Source organism: Vidua chalybeata, chromosome 7 (genome assembly GCF_026979565.1).
Source record: "Vidua chalybeata isolate OUT-0048 chromosome 7, bVidCha1 merged haplotype, whole genome shotgun sequence".
Lineage (NCBI taxonomy): Eukaryota > Metazoa > Chordata > Aves > Passeriformes > Viduidae > Vidua > Vidua chalybeata.
In genome coordinates, this window is record NC_071536.1 from 16,536,561 (window position 1) to 16,559,128 (window position 22,568).

A 22,568-nucleotide genomic window follows, 5' to 3' on the forward strand; every position below is an offset into this window, starting at 1 on the left:
GCGATAAAAGATTACAGACTATGATGAGTCAGAATTTTGATTCTTAAAGGCAACAGTCAAGCATTAACATGTTCTGTCCATCTCATGTTTTGTCCCTGTTTGAGGACATGAAGAAGACATGAGAAGACAAACCATGGGACTAAGCAGGGACACCTAATTTCTAGTCTCTAAGAACTATGAACTCAAGACAGCAGCAGCTCCTTTGTATCTCTGTTTCTTTCTGTGTGCTGGAAATAACAGGAAATGCACAGCTCTGAAAAACCCTCCAGGATATAGAAGTAAAAAACCATTTTGCAAGGACAAGAAAACAGAAATGTGTGTGTATTTCTGGGGTGTTTCTATTGTCTGTCTGTCCACTGCTGTAGGTGAACATTTCATGCTTTTGTGGAAGACTGAACATTTCAGAGCCATTCATTTCCTTATTTGTGGAGACCATAAATCCAATATTGCTTTTACTAGGCAACTCTGACATTGATAACAGACATTTATAGAACATGTTCGGAAATTAGTATGTTTCACTTAAATGGACTGTCAGTGTAACGGCCTTAACAATAATACATGAGGTGCAGTGATTCCATATCACACAGAGAACTGTGTTTCTGCTGCAGCGCTGCCCTGGAAGTGTCTTATTTCCTTCTCTGACAATCTGCTTTTTTGCAGGAAGAGGACCGAGTTTTTTGAGCTTGTCAGTAAAGGTGGTTATGATTGGAATATAAAAAACCACCGAGAAATATTTCGGTAAGCACCGTTTTTTCTTGCTTTCTGGTTATTTTGAAGTGTAGCCGTATTTGTTAAAGGGATTTCATGTATTGTGGACTGGAGACTTAGAATAACAAGAGAAAGTATCTTGTTTTAAAAATACAATTCATGATATGAAATACATGGTATGATTTTTAAACATTAGGAAACAGCTGGGATTAATCAACGTGACTTCACCTTCTCCATTTCTCCTACACATTTAGTCCTGTTTTCTTCCCTTTCTCCCAGCCTCACCAGTTCCTGTTCAGCCCTTCTGCTCTTTTTCCAGAAAGTATCAATATTCTGCCTCTCTACACAAAGATCTTTCCCGTCTGTTTCCCTCATCCCCCTTCCTCTCATTTGTCTTTTTTTGCTGGCCATGCACTTCCCTGCTCTTCCAGTCTGTACCTGGGAATTTTCATATACAGAGTACTCTTCCAGCCCTCAGGAAGGCCCTGAGCATTGCATCCTATTGAAAACCTTGGACATTGTGGGTGGTTTGAGTAGATCACATTTTGTAGACAATAAAATGTGTGTATTTGCATATGCATGCCTGGTTATGTCTCATTTTATCTGAGATTTCATTAAAATTCTGTTATCTCTTGGTCTTTTGACAAAATATTGGCCATTTTCTATTTTCCATACCATTTCACCCATTCCTAATTTTAGATTCAGGCAATATATTTGATGCTTCATTTTCAGTGCCCTTGTTCTTCATTTAAACTTTCTTAGACTTTTATCTGCATCATGTACTGTACATAAACGCTTTCTACAGCTGAACGGTTTCCTTCTCCTAATGCATATAAAACATGGTTGTAGCTAGATATTAAACTACAGTGGAACCGTATAGCTCACAGTAAATCTTCAATTTTTATTGTAGATGAGCAGTAGAAACTGCTTAAACAGTGTCTGGGATGCCTCCTGTGATTATAGGCTCTCTTGCTACAGCAGTCACTTACAAATAGGCATATAAATTAATCCAGTTGCAGGTGTTATTATGTAATAATACCCTTACTTATATCATGTGAAGCACATGCTTTCTAATATATTATAGGCATTAATGTAAGTAGTGTTAGAAGTATTGCAAAATTAGCAGTTACTCCCTTGCAATATCATTTCTTTTCTCATGTGCAAGGCACAATACCAAAATTCATCATCTTATGACCTGCAACACATTAGGTTTCTGAGGCACAATTGTAATATAAAAGCCACGCTGATGGCTAAGATTTCAAGCATGTCATTCTTTTCTGGAGGAAAAGAAGGTGCCAGGGCTGACATTTTATATACGTATTATTTATTTATGCATCCAGAGCAGAGTTGTTTAGAAATTCAACAAAGGTTGATTCAGCTTGTATTGTTCATTTCTGTTTTTCAGATCAATGCTAATGACAGCCTGTGACCTTGGAGCTGTGACCAAACCGTGGGAGATTTCAAGACAGGCAAGTCATGATTAATAGCAGGGCTGGGAGGAGGCGGGACTGGCAGGACAATATTCCCAGGGCCCTGGCTTACAAGGGACCAAAACTGGAATCAATTTACAGCGGTATTAATGCTATAAAAAATAGCAGGGGGTTTCTGCAAAAAATGGTTTATTGCATAATCGTCCCTGTACACATGCTGGTGCGTACATCTGGCTTTACAACCTCTCCTCTTACTAACATTTTAAATCCATATTCAAAAATGGCTGGATTAAACAAAAGAGGCATTTAGCCACATATAGCTGCGTTTACTTATTTCAACCCAAAGTTTTCCTTGGCAGTGGCAGAGTCTTCCCTGAATCAAAAATACCAAAATTTGGTAAATTGCAGATTATCTGCAAATTTTCATTACCATAAAATATTCAGTATATATGATAAAATAAATTATAAAATAATAATATATATTATAAAAGAATTAAAAGAAATTCATTTTCTTAAGAATGTTGCAAAACTCCAAATGTAGTATAGGGCTTTCTTTAACATCCTGTACCTAGAAACCAACAAATAAAAATTCAGGGTTCTTCTGCTGAGTAGGCTCTTTAGAGATATACATGGAAATGGATCCAGCACTGGCAAACAGGTACAAGATGAGAAAGCAACCTGTTCCAACACTCTTGTCCTTTGCCCTATGATTTTTCTTCTTCTGGATATCTTTCTCTACCCAGAATCCATCCTTAACATTTCCAGTATCCATGCTAGTCATTCTCTCTCCTTCAGTGAGTAGAAGCCAGTAGAAGACAGACTGTGTCAGGTTTTGGAGGAATTGACAGCATCAAGATGGAAATTGAAAATATACCAGTGCAGCTGGGTTTGGGTACACACCTATAGGAAGTTTGGTGTAACAGCAAGTAATAGTTACAAAGATTGGGTGAAAAAGAGAAAACTAGGCCAGATAATTGGTGATGCAGGAACAGCCAGATTCCTTGGACAAGGAAGTATTAGAAGCTGAAAAGGATCTACAGAAGTTACATGCACATCAACTGAATAAAAAAATCATTTATCAGGGGACAGATTCACCTCAGCTTTCAGTTTTGCCAGGTGAGTCTTTTTTGCTTTATCAGCAGACTGTGACAACAGTTCTTCTAAGGCTGTTGCTCTACTTGGCCAGAACATAGTCACCTCACATGCAAATCAGAAAAGCTGCTATCCTGCAGTGGGAAATTGAGTAACAAGATTTTTCAGTGCCACCTGGCCACTGCTGCAGTGTGTGCAATCCCTCCTCATTTTTCCTCCTTAACACAGTTAGCGTCTGCATTTTCACTGACAGCCAAATGTCAGGTAGGGTCTGCTTTCCTAGTTGTGAATCTTTGTGCTATGCTGCTGATTAGTGCTGGAGTCTCTGGCAAACTGGGTTTTTTTATACGTATCACTCTTGAGGTCGACAGGTGAAAAATCCCCTGCAGCTTAGCTATACAGGTTTATTTTATGTTGAAAAATCCCATCTGGGATTTCTTGAAACATTACCTGATTGAACAGAAGTGCTAGTAAGTCCACAGAGGCACAACAGGAAATAGCTAGGAACCTTAACTGTGCCACAAGGAAAAAACCACACATATTAAAAAAAAAAGGAATAAAGGCCACATGTAAGATGGAAAAATTCAGGAAGAGAAGATTGAAACAGATAAAGAAAGAGAAAAAGGGACATAAGGAGAACAGGGTCAGAATAGCACTGAGGGACAGGGATGATAGTATGCCTTGATTATTTTTATAAAATACACTTAGCAAACACTTAATTGCTGATAAATTCTTAAATTATTCCTGTATCTGGAATATTGATCCAGAATTTTATTAAGAATTAAAAGTACTTTATAACATCACCTACTTCCAAATTATTTTGGTACTCTCTGTTTCAACTACAACAAACTTACCATTTGTGAACACTATCTATTATGCAGTTACTAAAGCAAGAAATTTTGAGATTTTATGAAGTACAGGTCCTCTGCTTAGTTTACCCTTTTGTGCCTTGGCATTATGAAATAATTTCCTAGCTTAAAAACAATACACTGGCATGACAGGAGCTTTAGTATGTGAATGCCTCTTCAATAGATTAGCTTCCAGTTTTTTGCATCTCAAAATGTCACATGGGCTTATGTTCAAAGCCTCACACATGACAGGAGTACAGTACTATATCAGAACTGCTTACTGTTTGACTTCCTAAAATTCCTCTGGTTTCCATAACTAAATTTAAGTCTTGTCTTCTTCTGAGAAGCACAAACCTCTGCAGTGAATAGAACATCTTCATTCACAAAAGTCAGAAAGATGCATTCTAACTTCCAACCTACCACTTCTTGATTTTAAATCAAGATTATCATCACAATTTAAGCTCATACTTAGATATTCAGATCCTATATTGATGACAGTCACGGGGAAAAAAAATAAAGCCTAGTGGGGGGAGAAGCCCTTTATGAATTCATATTAGATTAAAACAACAGAGGGTATTGGTTAATTAAGTTTCATTGATAAGTAAAGTTGTTATTATAGGGCAACAGCCTGTAAATAACCAGAGAGCTCATGCATGTATTGCAAAGTATTTTTAGAAATGTAATAGTGGATGCCAACAAGAAGCTACCATTTTCTGTTTTGGCCTCAGTTTTTGAGTAAGTTGCTTATAACTGCATTGAGTGCTACCTTGGCAGTGCAATGTAATTCCCCAGGTCAATTCCCTATCAAAAAGGGATAAGTCCCTGTGCCTCACTATGGCTGTTTATACCTCCTGTATGCCCAGTCCAAAAAACGAATGAACACATGCCTGATGTCAGTCCTGTAAGTGAGGTTATTCATTCCTTTTCAGTTAAGCACAGGCTGAAGTCATGGTCTGAGCAAAAACTCATTATCCTAAAAATTGTGTAACAAGAACTCTAATCTGTTATCATTATTATTATTTTAGGCAGCTGAGCTGGTCACCAGTGAGTTCTTTGAACAAGGAGACAGAGAAAGATCTGAACTCAAACTCACCCCTTCAGTAAGTTTTTGTCATTTCTGAAATAGTTACTAATTTGAATAGAGTAAGAAAATATCATTGGGCTCATTCAGAAAAATGAACTGTATTTTGTACATAAAGAGAAACCTTAGAATAAATAAAAGCTCTGTCCAATAAGGATATGCATTTATAACCACATATAAAATAGCTCTCCAGTCAACACAGTCACTTTTGTCCTTTCACAGTCCTTGAGCCCTTTTATACATTTTCTGTATCTATTCCAAAGGTTATCCTTTCAGTGAATTTTCTAAGCACCAGGTGTTGGGTTTAATACACAGAATTTAACTAAAAACTCACAGCTACCTATGGAAAACAAAATTGTCAGATTTACTTTATGTTGCAGCTGTATATCTGTGTTATTTGAAATGCATTTCTATAAGTATACATGTAAATATACTACTGTGATTGAAGGGATAAAATAGAATTGAGTGGAATAAAATGTCAAACAAGAACTAGTAAAGTTTCATAAAGATTTTCACTGAACAATTAGAAGACAAAGCCTTATCCAGGTTGAATAACTCAAAATGTTGAGCAACCATTATCTGGAGGCAACAGGAGAAGGGTAACAGAAAATATTCTAAAGAATTTAACTGGCAGAAAGAGAGCCAGGCCAGATCCATCACTGTTTTGCTGAGCTGCAAAACCCTATGTGAGAAAAGAGAAAACTCTACTCAAAGATATCAGCTTTACATTCCTACAGGAGGTTACTTACCACCTCAACTCCAACAGTGGAGCATTTATTTTACACTACAGAATTATAAACACAAAACACAAGAAGTTTCAAAACTGAATTGAAAATAAACAGTTTCTTTTTCATACCAGGAAAAGCAGTAGAAAGACAGCTGCAAAGATTAATTATGGTTTACAAAGTGTTGTAAGAATTTGACCATAGCTGCAAAGTGCTGGATGATGTGTCTGTAAGATACTCCAGTGTAATTAAAGCATGACCGTTTTGTTTCCTTCTCAATTCAGGCCATTTTTGATCGGAACAGGAAGCATGAACTACCCAGGTTGCAGCTTGAGTGGATTGATAGCATCTGCATGCCATTGTATGAGGTAATTTTTACTTACTACTCCTGTAGAATCCAGAGGAGATTGTTCTTGTCTCTCTAGGGGAAAAGAGCTTGCAGCCTTGAAGGCTATTTGAACTCTTGTCTTACTTTGACTTTACCAAAAGTCTGAATGCCATGAAGAAATTTTCAGATTCCCTGAATCTGTCTGTAAATTCCTCTCTAAGTTATAAAAGCTGATAGAGCAATTGTTTACTTTATTATGTTTGAGACAAACTGATTCCCATCATGGTGAGGTATGGAGTGATAGAGGGACAGTCTCAGTAGGTGCTGTCAAACATGTCTAAATCTGTGTGATGCAAAAGGAAACTCAAGCCTGAGCCTTTGCACTTTCTTCTGACCCTAAAGGCTTCCCAAACTGCTAAGGGGCACTATAGGCCAAGCCTTTAGGGCCAGTGATGAAACAATTTGTTGTTTAACCTGTGCTGTTTAACTCAAAGTTTATTCTTTTAATGGTGCTTCTGCACAGAATGCCTGGGTGCTTGGCACACAGTGTGTAAATGCCCAAGTACTCCTTCATTAGGCTAGAGATAACCACAGAATCATTAAGGTTGGAAAAGACCTCTAAGATCATCAAGTCCAACCATTAATCTGGCACTGCCAGATCCACACTAAACCATATCCCTAAGTAGCACATCAACAGGTTTTTTGAACATTTCCAGGTGCAGTGATTCCACCACTTCCCTGGGCAACCTGTTCCAATGCTTGACCACCATTTCACAAAGAATTTCTTCCTATCAGAACCATGCTTCTGCCTTTTTGGATTAAACAGCTTCAGGATTCGACTGAAACCACACAGATTGCCTTATGCCAGCAAAGACTGACTGGCCACTGATATCTGAGAAAACAGGAGGATGTTCTCATTCAGCATATTTGGGGAACTGCAAAAAGTTCTCCCTGTTCCCACTGCACCCTAAACTGCCTAAGACCTCAAAGCAATGAACGGGTCAGTGATAATACACAGCAATAACAGCTCCCATGTTAACATTAAAATTACCAGCTTGTGCCTGAATGTAGCTTCCCTACACACAAGTAAAAATGGATTGGCAGTTCCTTTCATTTTATAGACCAGATATACAACCAATATCATACAATAAGGACACAAGAAGGCCAGTAAGAAGAACAATGTGCCCTCTCCCCTCCATACCTTTTGGCATATGAGGCTGCCACCATGGAAATAATTAAATGAGTACCCAGCAGCAATGGCAATTCCTGTTGTGACATGGAGAGCAGACACTTGTGTAAGCAACAAGCCAGGCTGCTGCTTTGCCAAGAGATCCTGTCCCTTTCTAAGGTCAGTCTTTGTCCTGACGAAATAAACTATAGCTACTGTTTTCAAACAATTAAGACAAAGCAAGCAGGGAAGAAGAATATACACCTATATTGTTTAAAAGACCAAGAACATTTTGGACAATATAGGGGAAAGATGATGGACACTGATCTTGGACAGACACTCTTTAAAAATAATGTTCCTTTCAATAAAATAGCTCATATTGCACTAGAATGCATATTATACCAGAATTCATTATTTCTAATAGCATTTGTAATCCAAAAATGTACAGTAAAGCAGGAAGAGCTGATAATCAGCTCATCCTCTGCATGAGAAAACTACATCTGAGCACTAAAGCTCTGGTTAGTTAGCTCCATCTTAGCAGGAGATCTCTGGGGAATATATTCACATCTGATTTCCCTGCTTTCCACTGTGTTTGCATCATGCTGTGCAGCCATTAGCCTGCTGCTCAACAACTTCAAAAAGAGACACCATCAAACCTGGAAGTCATAGCAGCACCAGCCTTAGGGGTAAACAGAAAACTTCATGCCATAGTATCACACTGCAGGAGATTCTCTCTTCAGTGTGGAGCCAAGTTTTAATTTTCATATCCAGCTTAATCAAACTTCAATACACATATCCCATCAGCAGAGTATTCAGGCATTGTAAATCCATTGTTTAGGGCTGGCTGAACACTACAACTCTGGCCATATCCTAGATTTTGGGTCGGCACATTTTTACATTCTTTGAAATTCTTGCCATTGTAATACACTGTAGGAAGTGCATGTGGGGAGAGAACAGATTATTTCACTACAAATGCAATATAAAGAGATGCAGTGACAGCTGATAAATCAGTTAAATATTAGCGGTACTATAGCTCACTACTACTGTACTTAGAAAAACCACGTTTGAAAAAACCGACAAATATTTGACGCTTATTTTCATACCAAAATTACAACATTAAACCATGGAGAACAAAATCAAGGCTTTTCTATTTATTTTTTTCCATGCTAGTGATTAAAAATCCTGAATCCACATGGGATTCTATAGCATCCAGATCCCCAAAGGGAATGCTGTGGGGAATGCACCATTCCCTACCAATACAGTTGCTAGAGCAGGACCTAATGCTGTGCTCTGTGTTATTTCACACACACACACAGCACAGATCCCAGCAACCACTGAACGCTGGCAACTCCCATTAAAGTGAGATCAGCAGAGCTCCCTGAAGTTCTTTGCTCAAAGTAACTCCCAAGAGCAGGCTATTCCTGGCAGCTGAGGATGCAATACTGAAGTATGCAATACTGAAGGAACTTCAGAGCCCAAACTTCCAGCAGTGGTCTGATACCATCCCAGCACCTCTCACAGTACCAGAAGAAACTGCATCCTCTCTGCAGTCCAAGTTAATGAACTAGGCTACACTAGAGTGCCTATGAGGACTGGTTCATACTTAAAACAATATATAAACTTTGTAGTACATTTTAGTTATGGCTTTTCTAGCCTTATCAGTTTCCTCAGCTCTGAAACCTCCTTTGTGGCTATTTGGCTCTATCTGCTCTGCTTTCCGCATTTCCTTAAGATAGCTCAAGACAACTCATTTGGAGGTGCAGCAGTTCTCCCACGTAAAGGGTAATGAAGTCTCTCTTATTGGGGAACATGGATCACATTCCTCTGCTTACCTGGCTAGGACTGTCCCTGAGTTTGGCCCCTTTTGTGAGAAGGGTTACAAGTGACTAGCAAATCAGCAAGATCTATGCAACTTCCATTAGCAGTCCTGCTTGACTGGCCCTTGGAATGCCCATCCCACCCAGAAGAAAGAAGGTCAGTGATACACAAAATGTACTACACCATGAGCTACTGTAAAGACTGAAGGTGGATATAGCTATATATATTTAAAAAAAAAACGTAATTATGCACAGTTTTCCTATATCCAAGTGTCTAAATCAAAAACCTTTGTGCTTGCTCTGTAAGCCTGACTCTGCTCCTGGCACATCATAAGCCACGGCTCTGCTCCCTTGCTCTCTCCCCTATCTGCTGCTCAACATAGGAATCAAGTCACCTACAATTTCATATCTTAGTAATCAAATCCATTTCCTTCACACTGTGGATCAAAGGTCTGGGAAGATAAAAGCATCTCAATTTTTTGTTCATTGCATTTTATTACACTTAGGATATTATAATTTTATTATTTACTTTTTTTGTTACTGTAGTGATCATAGATCAGAGTATTTTTATGTAAGAGTGGAACTTTTGCCTTGAGTAGCAGAACAGCAATCCATTTACACTGAATTTCAGATTTTAGGGGCTTTAGTTACACTTTACTGCATTACATTTGCTCTTCATTCAAAACTGACAGTAAGAAAAGCATTTATCAGTAGAGATGAGAAACAAGTTTATTAGAATAATAATTTCTAAGGAAAAATACACTTTTTTGAAACTATAGAGTATTTCAAACCTACTAATGTAGCTTCAGTATAAAATAATCCTTTGTTTTGTTAGAATATCCTATAAAGAGGAAGTACGTGCAACTAAAGCAGAAAATTTGAAGCATGCCACTGAAAATAAAACACTATGACTTTGCTGACAGCTGTGTTAACACAGAGAAAGTATTCTGTACCTATTTATAACTGTTTGTGTAACAGGAAACAGAATTTTGATCATTAAGACAAATCACCCCTCTGACCCTCCAGTAAAGAGATGCTAAGAGTTTCAACACTAACAGATTTCTCTTCTGGACTCTAATTTGCGTCTACCTAAGACAGGATCAGTCACATATTTTTTCCCAACTCAGATTAGATTTCTCTGTGGGGAGCACACAGAGTGGGAGAGTGAAGATCTTATTCTTTTAAATCATTATATTTCTCACAAACAACATCAAAGCTTCAGCGATTCACATCAAACAAAAGATGCTAACAGAAACCCAGCTCTGTTCAGGGCATTGTTAGGCAGAGACAGTAACGCTATGAATAGCAGGGCCAAAGGCCATGCACTCTGCTTCTGGGCAGATAAATACATAGTCAGGTAGTCAGTGACAATGACAGCAGCTATTTAAATTTAAGGGAGATGTCTTTGTGGAAGATAAAGCAGCTCATGGCTTTTACAACTTATGCGTGCCTGAAATTGCCCTGCTCACCTCTACCTTGGTGCTCCCTTGAACTGCTCCATTTTATTGCTATTTTTAGAGCTATTCAAGATTTTCTTGGGTATTGAGAACTTCAAGCATATAATAGAATCTACAGAATTTCATTTGCATTACTCCATCTAGGATTCTAGGGGGAACCTGGGAAGTGTAGAAACATTCAACCTAGCAAGTACTTCAAAATGTTTTGAATGGAATGTGGAGGGACAGACTCCTTTTTTATCACACTGTTTGAAGGACTTAGAAAGAAATATAATTGCTCTGTCTGCAACTCAAGAGCTGATATGCCTGCCTTCCTACAGAAGATAATGTCTGGCCTTGTAATGAAATCTATTTGTTGTCTATGATAACGTAGCTACAAAAGCATCTATTCTGCATGTAAACTTTGATTAAATGCACAGGGTGTCATAAATGGTAGAGCCTCTACAAAGCACAGAAAAAATACACAGAAATCTTTAACAGTCATGGCTTTCTGTGTTTTAACTTCTGTGGTTCAAGAGCTGACTTTGACACTTGAATTAGAAGTACATACACACACTGTGGGGTTTTTTTTTCCAAAGGTAGATACTCTACTTGAAATTATTAGACAGGAGATTAACCTCTCCTTTGCAGAGAACATTAAAAAAGTGTTCTTCAACAATCATGCTTGCACTGCTATATCCTGATGCAGCCCTTCTTCAGTTACTGTTTCTAGCCCTTTCCCTCTGTCCTTCAATTACAATTTTGCATGATGAAATACTGTATAAGAAATTCAGGGTTTGCACCACTCCTCTGAGAAGCCCTGCCTGTCCAGAATGGACTGGATGGCATGGCTTAGTCCTTAGCCAGGCAAGAGTCACTGGATGCAGCTAACACAATGACTTCTTCCTTCAGTTGTTTTTGTTCTGTCTATACAAGTAGAAAAACTTCTAAAAATTTTTAACCAATAAGACTTTATCTGTATGATCATTTTGGAAATGATTTTCCACCATTCACCCGTATTTGGGATTGTTGATACAAAACTCAGGGCACTGCTCTTATATTTTAAGTTAGCAACTAGTCAGGGGGCAGAGAACTCACTAGCTGTTCACTATACACCTATATAGACAGTCTATGAAACATGTTCGTAAGTTGTCAAGTGTTTTAAAAAAAAGGAGAAAACCAAAAAAACCCAAAAAACACCACACCAAAAAAGAAAAAAAAAAAAAATCAGGACTAAGCTATTTAGAAAGATCTGTTCAATGGAAGCAATTTGATCAGCACTGTGTGATTCTCATTGAAGCCAGCTTTTCCTTTGTAGCATGTTGAAGGAGGAGGAAGGTAACTTTCAATAGATCCTAAAGAATGCCATAAAGATGTGCACTTTTGGCAGGGTTTATTTCTGACATTTGATTTGGACACAGAGAGTGGGAGATAAAGAATTTATGCTTCCTGAGAGTGCCTGGCTGACAAGGATTAGTAAGGCACATCAGTCTGAGATGCAGTTTGTGATACCAGGGACTGAGGCAGATCAAACAGATGTTGGCAGATCAAATTAGTCTCCCTTCCTGTTGAAATCCAGTGGGTAATATTATCCAAGGAAGAGCAGGTGCAACATATTCTGCTGTGTTTGTAAGAAATTTGCTTCAGAAGCAACTTAATCAGGCCAAATGCCAGTGCTGGGGGGAAGCTGGTAGCTACGGATTATGTTAGGAATAAGGGTTCGGCCCAGAGAAAAGAGATTTTTGGCACAGTAGAAGGATCTCTCTGTAGCCTTGAAGTAGGAACTTTAGTAGGTTCAGCATTTTTTGCTTTGTTTCTTGTCTACTAATGATGAATATAAATGAGGCCACCTAGAATGAATTCTGTAGAACTTGCAGAAAACTCAGATATCCCTGTATTAAACTTTCAGTAATGGAACAAGCATTGCCAAATTATTTTTCTTACCTATTGCCCTTAAGCTGAGAGGCTTTTGTCTACTACTTTCTTACTAACAGAAAAGGTTAAGAAGAGCTATACAAGAAAGAAAAACCAGGAAAATAAGAAAGAATTACTTTATTTGCAATTTCCATCAAAATCCGTCACTATTTCACAGTATAATACGGAAAAGCGTCATTTTGGTGGTTTCAAAGCAAAGATTTTTTTGTCTGTGACTATTGTGAACATCTTTTTTACAAAAGGTGCAAGGATCCAGATCCTCTTTTTTGGCTTCCTGACAGGAAGTGTTTCATTTTGCCTTTGAAAATTAGAATATTAGTTTTGCTATGATTTTCATAACTTGATGAGATTATTGATGCAACATTGTTGTTACAATCAACAGTTTTAAAAATTTACAAGTTTGTCCAAAATGTTTAGAAGAGGCAACAGAAAGGAGTACTTTTTTTCTTCCTTCAGACAAGAGTACATCAGCTTACTTATGAGTCATCTTATGCTAAAAGAGTCTCAGCTGAAAGGGCAGATCATCAACAAAAGTGTTTGGGAAAAGACAGAAAAACAAACATTTCTTACTAACTTCAGTGAAGTTAAGCTTCACTAAAGGCTTTCGCCCTAATCAGTGAGAAAAATTGAATCATTCATAATATTGTAATTTCTGCTGCTGTTTTACTTAGAATTATCTGCCCAATGTGTTGTGAAGGACATGGCAGTCGTGTATGGAAACATATATAAAGATCTGAGGAAGTAGATTGAAAAGTTGGCAGATAAGGTAGAAGAGACAGCCAATAGAGAGAACTCAAATTGTACAGCAAATCTGAAAGAAGATGAATGGATAATTTAACAGCCATTCAGTTTTCAAGAAAGACAAAGCACAAAGTACATTGCATCAGAAAAGGACTAGAAATTATGATGGATGAAACACTTCAAGTAAGTGTTTAACACAACAGAATCACAGTTGCCTGCAGAATTCCCAGCTGAGGGTAAATTCAAAGAATTAAATCAGCATATGAGACTGATATGATTTGAAGAATTTTTCAAAATCCATTTAATACTAAGGCAGAAGACATTGATCAGCTGCTCGGTTAAAATGTTGAAAGGAAAGGAGTTAGAAATATTCTGTCTCTTGCATGGTTTAGATGTAGAATCAAAACCATGAACAGCAGAGCTAAGTAAGAAGTTGTTTATGAAATAATAACTCTTTTGAGCAAACCCTTGATTTCATGAAATTGTAATGAACAACAGATGAATCCTTTGCAACTGTAGAAATACATCAGTCGAGCTACTTCAGTTGGTCCCATTCCTTCAGAATCACTCTCCCTTTGGCAGTGTAACATATGTGACATTGGTCGGAGCACATTCTGCTATCAGGAGCTCTGTACATACTTTCCTCCCTGAAGTACCCAGCACATTTTTACCAATGGTTAATCTTAATTTATAATCATCCCTCTGTAGTTTACTTCCAAAGGAGTACAGTATTATTCTTGCCAGTGCACCATCACCAGAAAGAAGCTTAACATTAATTCACTGTGGAAGAGCAGAACAATTGTGCATGTGTTAGATCACTTTCTACTCACAACTGGCTTCCATCTACTAACAACTTTTAGAGAGAAGCTAAAAGAAACTCCTGTTTTCTACAAGGGAAATTAGTAATATATTCATTTATTCTAATTACATTTTTAGACATCAGAAAAAAATTCCCTGACAGAAATGAAAAAGTAATCCACTAATGCATTATGTATGTGATGACCTGGACCCTTCCTCATTAAGCTCTAAAAGGAATAAACAAAGTCCCCTTCAACCACAAGGAGATTGCAATAATTTTTTTTTTCATGAACTCAACCCCCTCACAATTACTGTATTTTTTGAAGAACATAATAATTAAATACAGTCTTCAATCAGTAGGGCAAATAATTAATTCATATACACACACAGTCAAAGGTTCATAGAAGTTAATCCCTACATCTTCTCTGTATCACTTTATCTTCTGTATTCTACTATGGAAGTTAGAATTCTAGCAGTGTTTTTGGGTTTAGTATATGGACATATATGCAGAAATACTTTTGGGTTTTCTAAACAACTTCCACAAAGTATTTGTATTATGAAGACAAAATTGTGGATGACTGCAGCACAGGTTCCCTTTTATCTGAACTAATCTGAAGTTCAAGGACTTTCAGATAGATGGCTCACCTTTGGCCTATGTATTCTCATGTGAAAGCCACTTCAGCAAAACTCAGGAGTCCAATTCAGCTTTGCTGTAACTGGTCATGACTCTCGACTTCAACAATGCTTCATGTGCTTACACCGAGTCTGAATTTATCCCCATGGCTTCTCGGTCACTGATCCTCCCTTCCAACTAAGAAACTGCCTACATAATAAAAGTGATTCATTAGAAACCACCGGGTTCCAAAGTAGAGTGAACACTGAGACCTATAACTTTTTTATATGTGCTCACTCATAAAAATGAATTTATATGGTCTTATTCCATAAACTCACTTTACAAATATTAGCCCCGCAACCATACTTTCATGAGCTGTAATCTTGTCAAAGCTCGTAAGTTAAGCAAGGTCAGAATTGGTCAATATTTGGATGAGAATCTCTGGCAGGGAGGAGGCAAAAAGAAAAGTCATACTGTGTTTGTAAGTTAGGACATATTATGCTCCTCTTTAAAGAGATTTGGTACTAGTCTTATAATACAACAAAATTTTGTATTTGCTTTAGCACTAAGTTTAGCCTCTGACCACATACGTGCTGCACCTAGGCAGTTTCACTAACATCCTTCCCCAGAGATGAAGGTGATGTAGCAGATGAAGTCTTCTTCCCTCCACACTCCACTTCAACCTAGGAAGTACCATTGGTACCCAGAGGTACAAAAAAATTCCTCCACTGCTTTCCATCACCCTCTCCCTGAAAAGGTTTGTTTCTACTGCTACTGTTTCTGCATTCTCTATGTTTTATCTACCCAAATATACATCTCTTTACACAAGGAAAGAAAGGAAAGAAAAGGAAAACCGAACCACTCTACCCTCCTTACCTTCTCCCACAAATAGCTTCCTCTGAGTATCTTATGCTCTTCCCCATTTTGTGCTCTTCCTTCAGGCAGCCCTGCCCCTCTCCCAGGTGCACACAATGTAGTGCTGAAGTGCTGTGAACATTTTCTTGTGCTGAGGAGTTTGTATGTAAGCGGAGCTATACCCTGGGAAAGAATGCTGTGGGCAGAGTAGTACACAGTCCCAAAAGACATCTAAATAATTGAAGGTGCTAAGAAAAAGACTGCTATACTGTAACTTTCTGACAAACAGCTTAGTCACACATCTAAGGTAATACATGGATGCAGAAGGCAACTGCAAACCTCTCTGGCTTTTCCTAATGCTGGAGCAGGCAGTGCCTCCCCCACCCTCTATCACTCTGCAACTAGAACAGCTTTTACAGTAAAGGGGCTAGAATGGGAAAGGTCACCAAGCCTGTACCTATTGCTGTGTAGAAGGCCGTGCACTGCAGTGGAAGGACTGCAAGTGGGCAGTGAGGTCCCTGGCCTCAGGAGACAGGAACTCCCCCAGGCAGGGTTCCCTCTCCCCGAGCCCAGCCGCCTGCCAGCTCCCAGCCTGCCCGCTGCACCAAGCAGGGACAAGGAACTGCATTTCTGCAGCTACTGAGTTTATGTGGTGGTATCCCATGTCAGACAGCTGGTGAAGACCAAGCCTTTTCCTAGGAAGGCAAGTAATAAATAAGGCATTAAGAACCTAGATACCAAATTAGGCAGACCTTGAGCAAAGCTGTTTGTAAGAGGCATGCATCAAAAATAGTAGCATGGAGAAGCAGTACATCAAGGGGTTCTTATGCAGTAAAACGGAAAGCAAAAACTGCAGCCAGGAGGTGGAAAACCCTGACAAGGCTACAGCCAAATAAACTTAAAGAGCTTTGGGAATAAATTGGTGGTTTAATCCGGATCAGGAACAGGTGCAATGAATGTAATTCAGTAAATGGTCCAGACCCTGCCAGAAGGGAGAGAAATGTATTGCTTTTGAGATAATTTCCCAGAAGCTTCATAAAAGCAAATTGATTACTGGAGTTTAATAATTAAAACAGGGCCAGATATATAGTAATCAAATGAGTTTTTAATTACATCTCAAGAAGAAATAAAATCCAATTTGTACACTTTTTATCAGAGAAGCCCTACTGAAATGCTTTGGTAGCTGGGAAAAAAAAATAAAAGCTAATTTCCATAGGAATTATAGTAGTCAGTTTAATTAAAAGACTAGATCAGAATGAAAAAGTCCCAAAGTGAAAGGATACTAAATACAGAAGCAGTGGTTCAAACATCAAATCAATGTCTGAATAAAGACATTTTATAGACCAAGTGCAAAATCTGCACTGTCAAGTATCACTAATCTAAATTAATGTGTAAAAAAATTAAGTTTCTTAAAATTACACTATATATTTTGTACGTATTCCATTGAATTAATTGCTGGTGCTATGGTAAAAATTAATATCAAAGACATGGTTTATTCTTTCCTAAATACTCCTTATAATCTATTTCATCAAAGTTAATGTTAGTAGTTAACCATTCTTGTTGTTTACCTGGTAGCCTCTGTTGCATCTGGGTTATTAGACTCTAATGTCCGCTTAGATCTATATTTCGAAGAAATATATGTGCATTTACTTACAGATTTAAAATTTGTTTACAGCTTATAGGATAACAGTGATTACCATAGAACTGTGGGGGTGCTTCCTGAATCTATTCCCAGCCTACTTGGGCTCCTGGTCCCTGCTGTAGTCAATGCAAAGCTAATTGCTGTAAGCACCTCGAGCACTCGCAGTCATCCTGGCACAGTACGTGACAGGGCTGTCTCCTGCCATAAGCCATGGCAGATGCCAAGGCCTGGAGGGACAGGCACAGCAGGAGGTCATGCCCAGATCTGTGCAATTGCTCCCTGGCACTAGGCTGGAAAACATCACAGTCTTGTGGTCAGTCTTGGCAAAAAAGCAAGGTTACAGAAAGGACACAGACATAGTCAAGAGCTGCACAGCCACACTGAGACAGAGTCCGCAGCCCCAGTGAGCTCCATCTTGTCTATGCTGCCTGTAACTGCTATAGGTCCCTGGGTATAGTATATATATGTATAGTGCATATAGTATATATACTATATATGAAGAGAGAGAGAGAGAAATATAGTATATATGTGTATACATACATACACACACACATATATATATATGTATATCTACACACATATATATACATATACATATATATATGCATATATATATATATATATATATATATAGGAACAGCCTGTACTGCATATTGTACTTCCTGGGACTGACCGAATGTGAGTGCAGAACATCTTTGGGCTTAGAGAGGTTTGAAGCATACTGATTTTTAAACAGTGATTTAACCACTGGGCTGTTTACTTATATATATTTCTTTTTACTTATTTATTTGACATTTTTTAAATTGAAGGTGTATATTGGAAAAGTACTTCACAAAAACTTTTTGAAGGTACTGGCTGTGCACAGAAAGGATCTGATATGTTGCTGTCAAGGGCTGAGTAGCTCATGTGCTACCTCTAGACACTGAGCTGGCAGTGGTAATGCAGGTGCTAATGGTAATGACTGAGCTTTTCAGATACTTTCAGCTGTTTATAATGCATTACTGCCCCTCTATTTTAGACTCTGGCAAATCAGGTTTAAGGAATACACAACAGTCTGAAATAAAGATATACAAATGCAGAGTTGTGAGGCATGGTGATGGGAATGTTAAAAATCCTTATCCATTCTATAAAATGAATGACCATCAGCAGCAAGCAATGCTCTAGAGACTCTCAGAGTCTCTAGCAGCAAGCAATGCTGTCAGAGACTGCAGTGAAACCTGCCTCTTACCCCAGGCCCAAGACTGCAAAGTTATCTGCCCAGTCTGGGCCATATTCTAAGGAAATAATTTTGAAGTAGATTTGATTCAAGTTACAGCTTCTTCCTCATGATGTGATTTTTCATAGGTGCTGAGCATTCATATTTCCTACTGAAGTCAACTGAAATTTCAAGTTTTCACAATGTCTTAAAATCAGGCCATTAACCCTTAATTATCATATAATAGCTCAATTAAAAAATCTTCCAAGACTTACATCAAGCCAAGCTCCCATGGCTTGCAAGCTAGCTATAAAAAAATCCAGTTCTTTAGTGTTGTCTGGGCTCTGGGGACCATTTAAAGCAGTTGCTGTTAACCTTGCTATTTAAAGCAAAAATTGATCAACTGCAAAGGTACCTGCTTCTCCTGTCCTTTTGTTTTCTTATAATTTTCTGCACTTTTAGAAGAGCAACTTTTGCTGTCTTCTTTGTCCTTTTTGGTTTTTAATCTGGCACCGAGCCTTTCTTTCCAATGACAAATACATAATTTCCATGCTATAGGAGAAAGCATGCTGCCCAGCTCTCAGCAAAAGCCGCTGCTTGCTAACCAGAAAAGCTGCAAAAGAACACTCCTCTGTCCCGAGAGGACACATTGCATGACCACTTGGGAGGCAAGTGGTTAACCCTTTCCTGACATCCAGCGCTGCTGGTTAATTTCTGTCTCTCTTTAATATAGATACAAAACCAAATGAAGCCCTTGTGGTCTTTGCACATAAGCAGGTGATACTAAAGGGGAAGCTAAAATAAACCTGTATCAAAGGTATGCAGGAATTCCATAATTTGGGTGTGTATTCAAAGCCAGATGAAACCAGATTAAAGATGCTTACTCTATGACCTTTGGACTGGGTATGTAGAGAAGAGGTGATTTCAGTGCAACCTCAAAGAAAACTCATTTATATTTCTTTAATTTGAGCACACACTAATTGTTTTTCTGCCAGCTTGGGAAAGCACAGTACTGCTGTGGTTTGGTCATCTACAGGAAAAAAGAATCTAGCACTAGGGAGATTATTTCAGCTTTGTCCAGCCTGTCATCCAGCCAGTGGACCTTCGTGCTCATAGATGCCATAGCTGGTACTTGGGGATCCCTCAAAAGGACTATTTTTAAGGACTGCAAGAAAGCTAAAGTAGCTGAGCAGCATCTCTGCCATCTTGTGTGCCTTTTTTTACACTTTTGGTGGCTTAAAACCGTATGTAAAATGAGTCAGATAGATAAAGAGAACTCAATGGGGACAATAAATTTACCTTCACAGGTATTTGCAGATGGGAGTGAGGAGGGTAGGGGCATAGTGCAGATTAAACTCTTTTTTCCCCCTGTTATGCCATGGACTGTCCTTAAAAGGAGTGGATATACTGTCAGTATTATTTCTCTCATCCTCTTTCTAATCTTCTTCCAGTGTCTAGTGAAGCTGAATGTGAAACTGAAGCCTATGCTGGACTCCGTGGCAGTAAATAGAGGTAAATGGGAGGAGCTGCACCAAAAAAGACTTCCTTCTCAGGCGGCATCCTTGTCCTCCTTTTCCTCTAGCTTCACCATGTCTCTCAAAGACATAAATTAAGCCTGCAAATATCAGTGTCACTTTACAATAAGAGCTGTCTGAAAGGTTTTCATAAGCTTAGACCCACCATTTTTTAAGAAAGGCTTTCTCAGACATGCTTAATTGATGGGATATTATCTTGATGGCAGCACAGTTTGCTTTTCCTGGAAGGCTTAGTGGGACTGAACGGAAGCCTGCAGTGGGATTGCGCTGGTATCTGGAGTGACACGGAACACTGAACAGAAGAAGTGTTCATTCAGCTCCACTACAATTCAACTGCTGCTGTAAAAATCTGTAAAGCTGACAACAGACTGAAATATAAGAACTTGCAGCTTAATAAAATTAATAATACAGAGCAGGACTGGGATGCAAGCTGGCCAATTCATATGCAAGGAGCTGCAGAAAACAGAATAGTGTGTAATTACATTGTTGTTTTGCATCTCTTCAGTACATGTTATGAATCAATTATGCCTGCTTTTGTGATGCTCCTCTCTTACTCTCCCTCCTCTTTTATGCCTGAATGTTCTGAAAAGCCTGCTTTGTATTCTGAAGAAGTATTTTTTTACAACAAAGCTTCTTAGTGATTGATCAGGGCCTTTAGAATTGCCTACCTTTGCTACATTTAAAAACAAACTTTATTATCTTTAAAAACACCAAGCTATCCCTTCTTCCCTGAGAAATTCATATTAACACTGCAGCAAATTTCTCAGCAAGAGGAAGTTTGCATAAAGGCAAAATATTGCATGGTAATTTTAGAGTGTTTTTTTTTTCTTTTAAAAAATGCTCTTATTACACATTCCTTTTTTGTTTTAGATTATAGAGTTGCCTAAGGAAAAGATTTTTTTTTTTTAATAGAATACAAATTAAAAAGGAAATCTGATGCTTTGTGCTTCAGGTTTATATTACATTGAAAAGCAGAACATGGATAAGCCTTTCTAGTATAATTTCCAGTTGAAATTAGTATTTTGAAATGGTGGAGAGGTAGAATATCATCACACTGGACTATCCCTTACTCTCTCGCAGTTCTTTCAGTACAATTTCAAATGCTATTACTACAGGTAGCACAGCACTAGTCAAGGCTCACCTGTGGTAAAGGTGTACCTAAAAATCTAATCAAATATGATAGGTCACAAAACCAAATGTCTCTCTGTGATGACCCCAGTATTACCTGAAAGTTGGTCTCCTTCCACTAGTTTCAAGATCATTAATGCAGCAAACCTGTGATGTGTGATTTGAGGGTGTTTTCTCTGCTGCATGACCAGACACAAGAAGAGTTATATTGCAGTGTTTATGAGTGCCCATTCATAGGAAAAAAAAAAAAAAAGACTTTGTACTTCATGAAATACGGGATTCTAAATATAGGGGTTTCTGGCAGCAAAAATCAAAGCTGAATTCAGCTTAGTTTTACACCTGTGCCAAACTCCATTTACTTCAGTGGAATTACCTTGAACTGGCACCAGATTAATAGAAATCAGAACCTGGCCCAGCTGACCAGATGCTAAAAGAGCTTTTCTCCTTCCTAAGGAAACTGAGTTCTTAGAACCTTAGAAAAGCTGACTACATCAGACAGAAACAACAAATCTGCTGATCCCTTCTTTAAAAGAAACACAACAAAACAAAGATGTTCTGTGCTTCTAATGGTGTGCAGGACAATAGCTGGAAATTCAGTAGCATTGTAAGCCAATCTGTTAGTGCACAGCTGAACCACTTCACTCTAGCAGAAGAAAGCAGGGAAGGAGCAGAAATGCAAAGTGCACACCAGTGAGTACACACTCCAAATGGAAATGTTTCTGCTGTTCTTCTACCACTTCTTTCTTCTCTGAATAAAGCCAGAGCAGTTCAGTAAGCAGCAAGCCATACAAACCTACAACACGTACTTTATTGGAAACACAGCTACTAGGAACCTATGGTACTGTTGGCAAGTACACACAGCTTTCCTGAATTTTGATATTGCATACTGCTAAGTGTAACATAATTTATAATGCATACCCTACGGCCTCCCCGAAGGTTGAGTCTCCCCTCATTTCCTCTCCTTTTTACTGGCTTCAGTGCACTGTTGCCCATGGCAACACCCACTGGCAGGGATGGGGACTCGGCAGCACCGCAGCCTGACACACAGCTGAAGCCCTAACAATGTCAACCATCAATCAAGTGACTGTTTGTAATTGCCTCCATCTATTTCTCCTGTCTTTTGGTATCTTTGCCATTGTGGGTCAAAATTCAGAAACTGCTGACTAATGTTATGGTTCTGTTCCTCCATCACAAGGAAGAAAATGAGAGCACACGGCTCGATCTTATCAAATTGTTCTCAGGAAAAACGAAACAACCCTACTGAAACTGGGGGGCTCAATAGTGCATCTCAGAACAGCATTCAGTCTCTGAAAGTCATATAGCTCAATCTTTAGAAAACCAACCAATTAACCAACAAAAACCTTATCTTCTTTTTTTTTTTTAAGACTTAGCTTAGGAAAGAGCAAAAAAAAAAGTGAGGAAAAGATGATTCTTTGTGGAAGCATGTAGTACATTAAAGAAACATATTCAAATCTATATTTTAAGATTGTTGG

General features: G+C 38.4%; 1 protein-coding gene across 1 annotated transcript in view; it reads left to right on the plus strand.

Annotated features, from left to right (window-relative positions):
• PDE11A (phosphodiesterase 11A) overlaps positions 1-20,329 on the plus strand; it is a 106,772-nt gene extending 86,443 nt beyond the window's left edge. The window contains exons 16-20 of the mRNA XM_053947586.1: positions 661-738; positions 2,114-2,181; positions 5,108-5,178; positions 6,169-6,252; positions 19,864-20,329. Coding sequence (XP_053803561.1) covers positions 661-738; positions 2,114-2,181; positions 5,108-5,178; positions 6,169-6,252; positions 19,864-20,025 — 463 coding nt within the window. The 3' untranslated portion in view covers positions 20,026-20,329. The remainder of the gene's footprint in view (positions 1-660; positions 739-2,113; positions 2,182-5,107; positions 5,179-6,168; positions 6,253-19,863) is intronic.
• Positions 20,330-22,568: the final 2,239 nt, after the last annotated feature.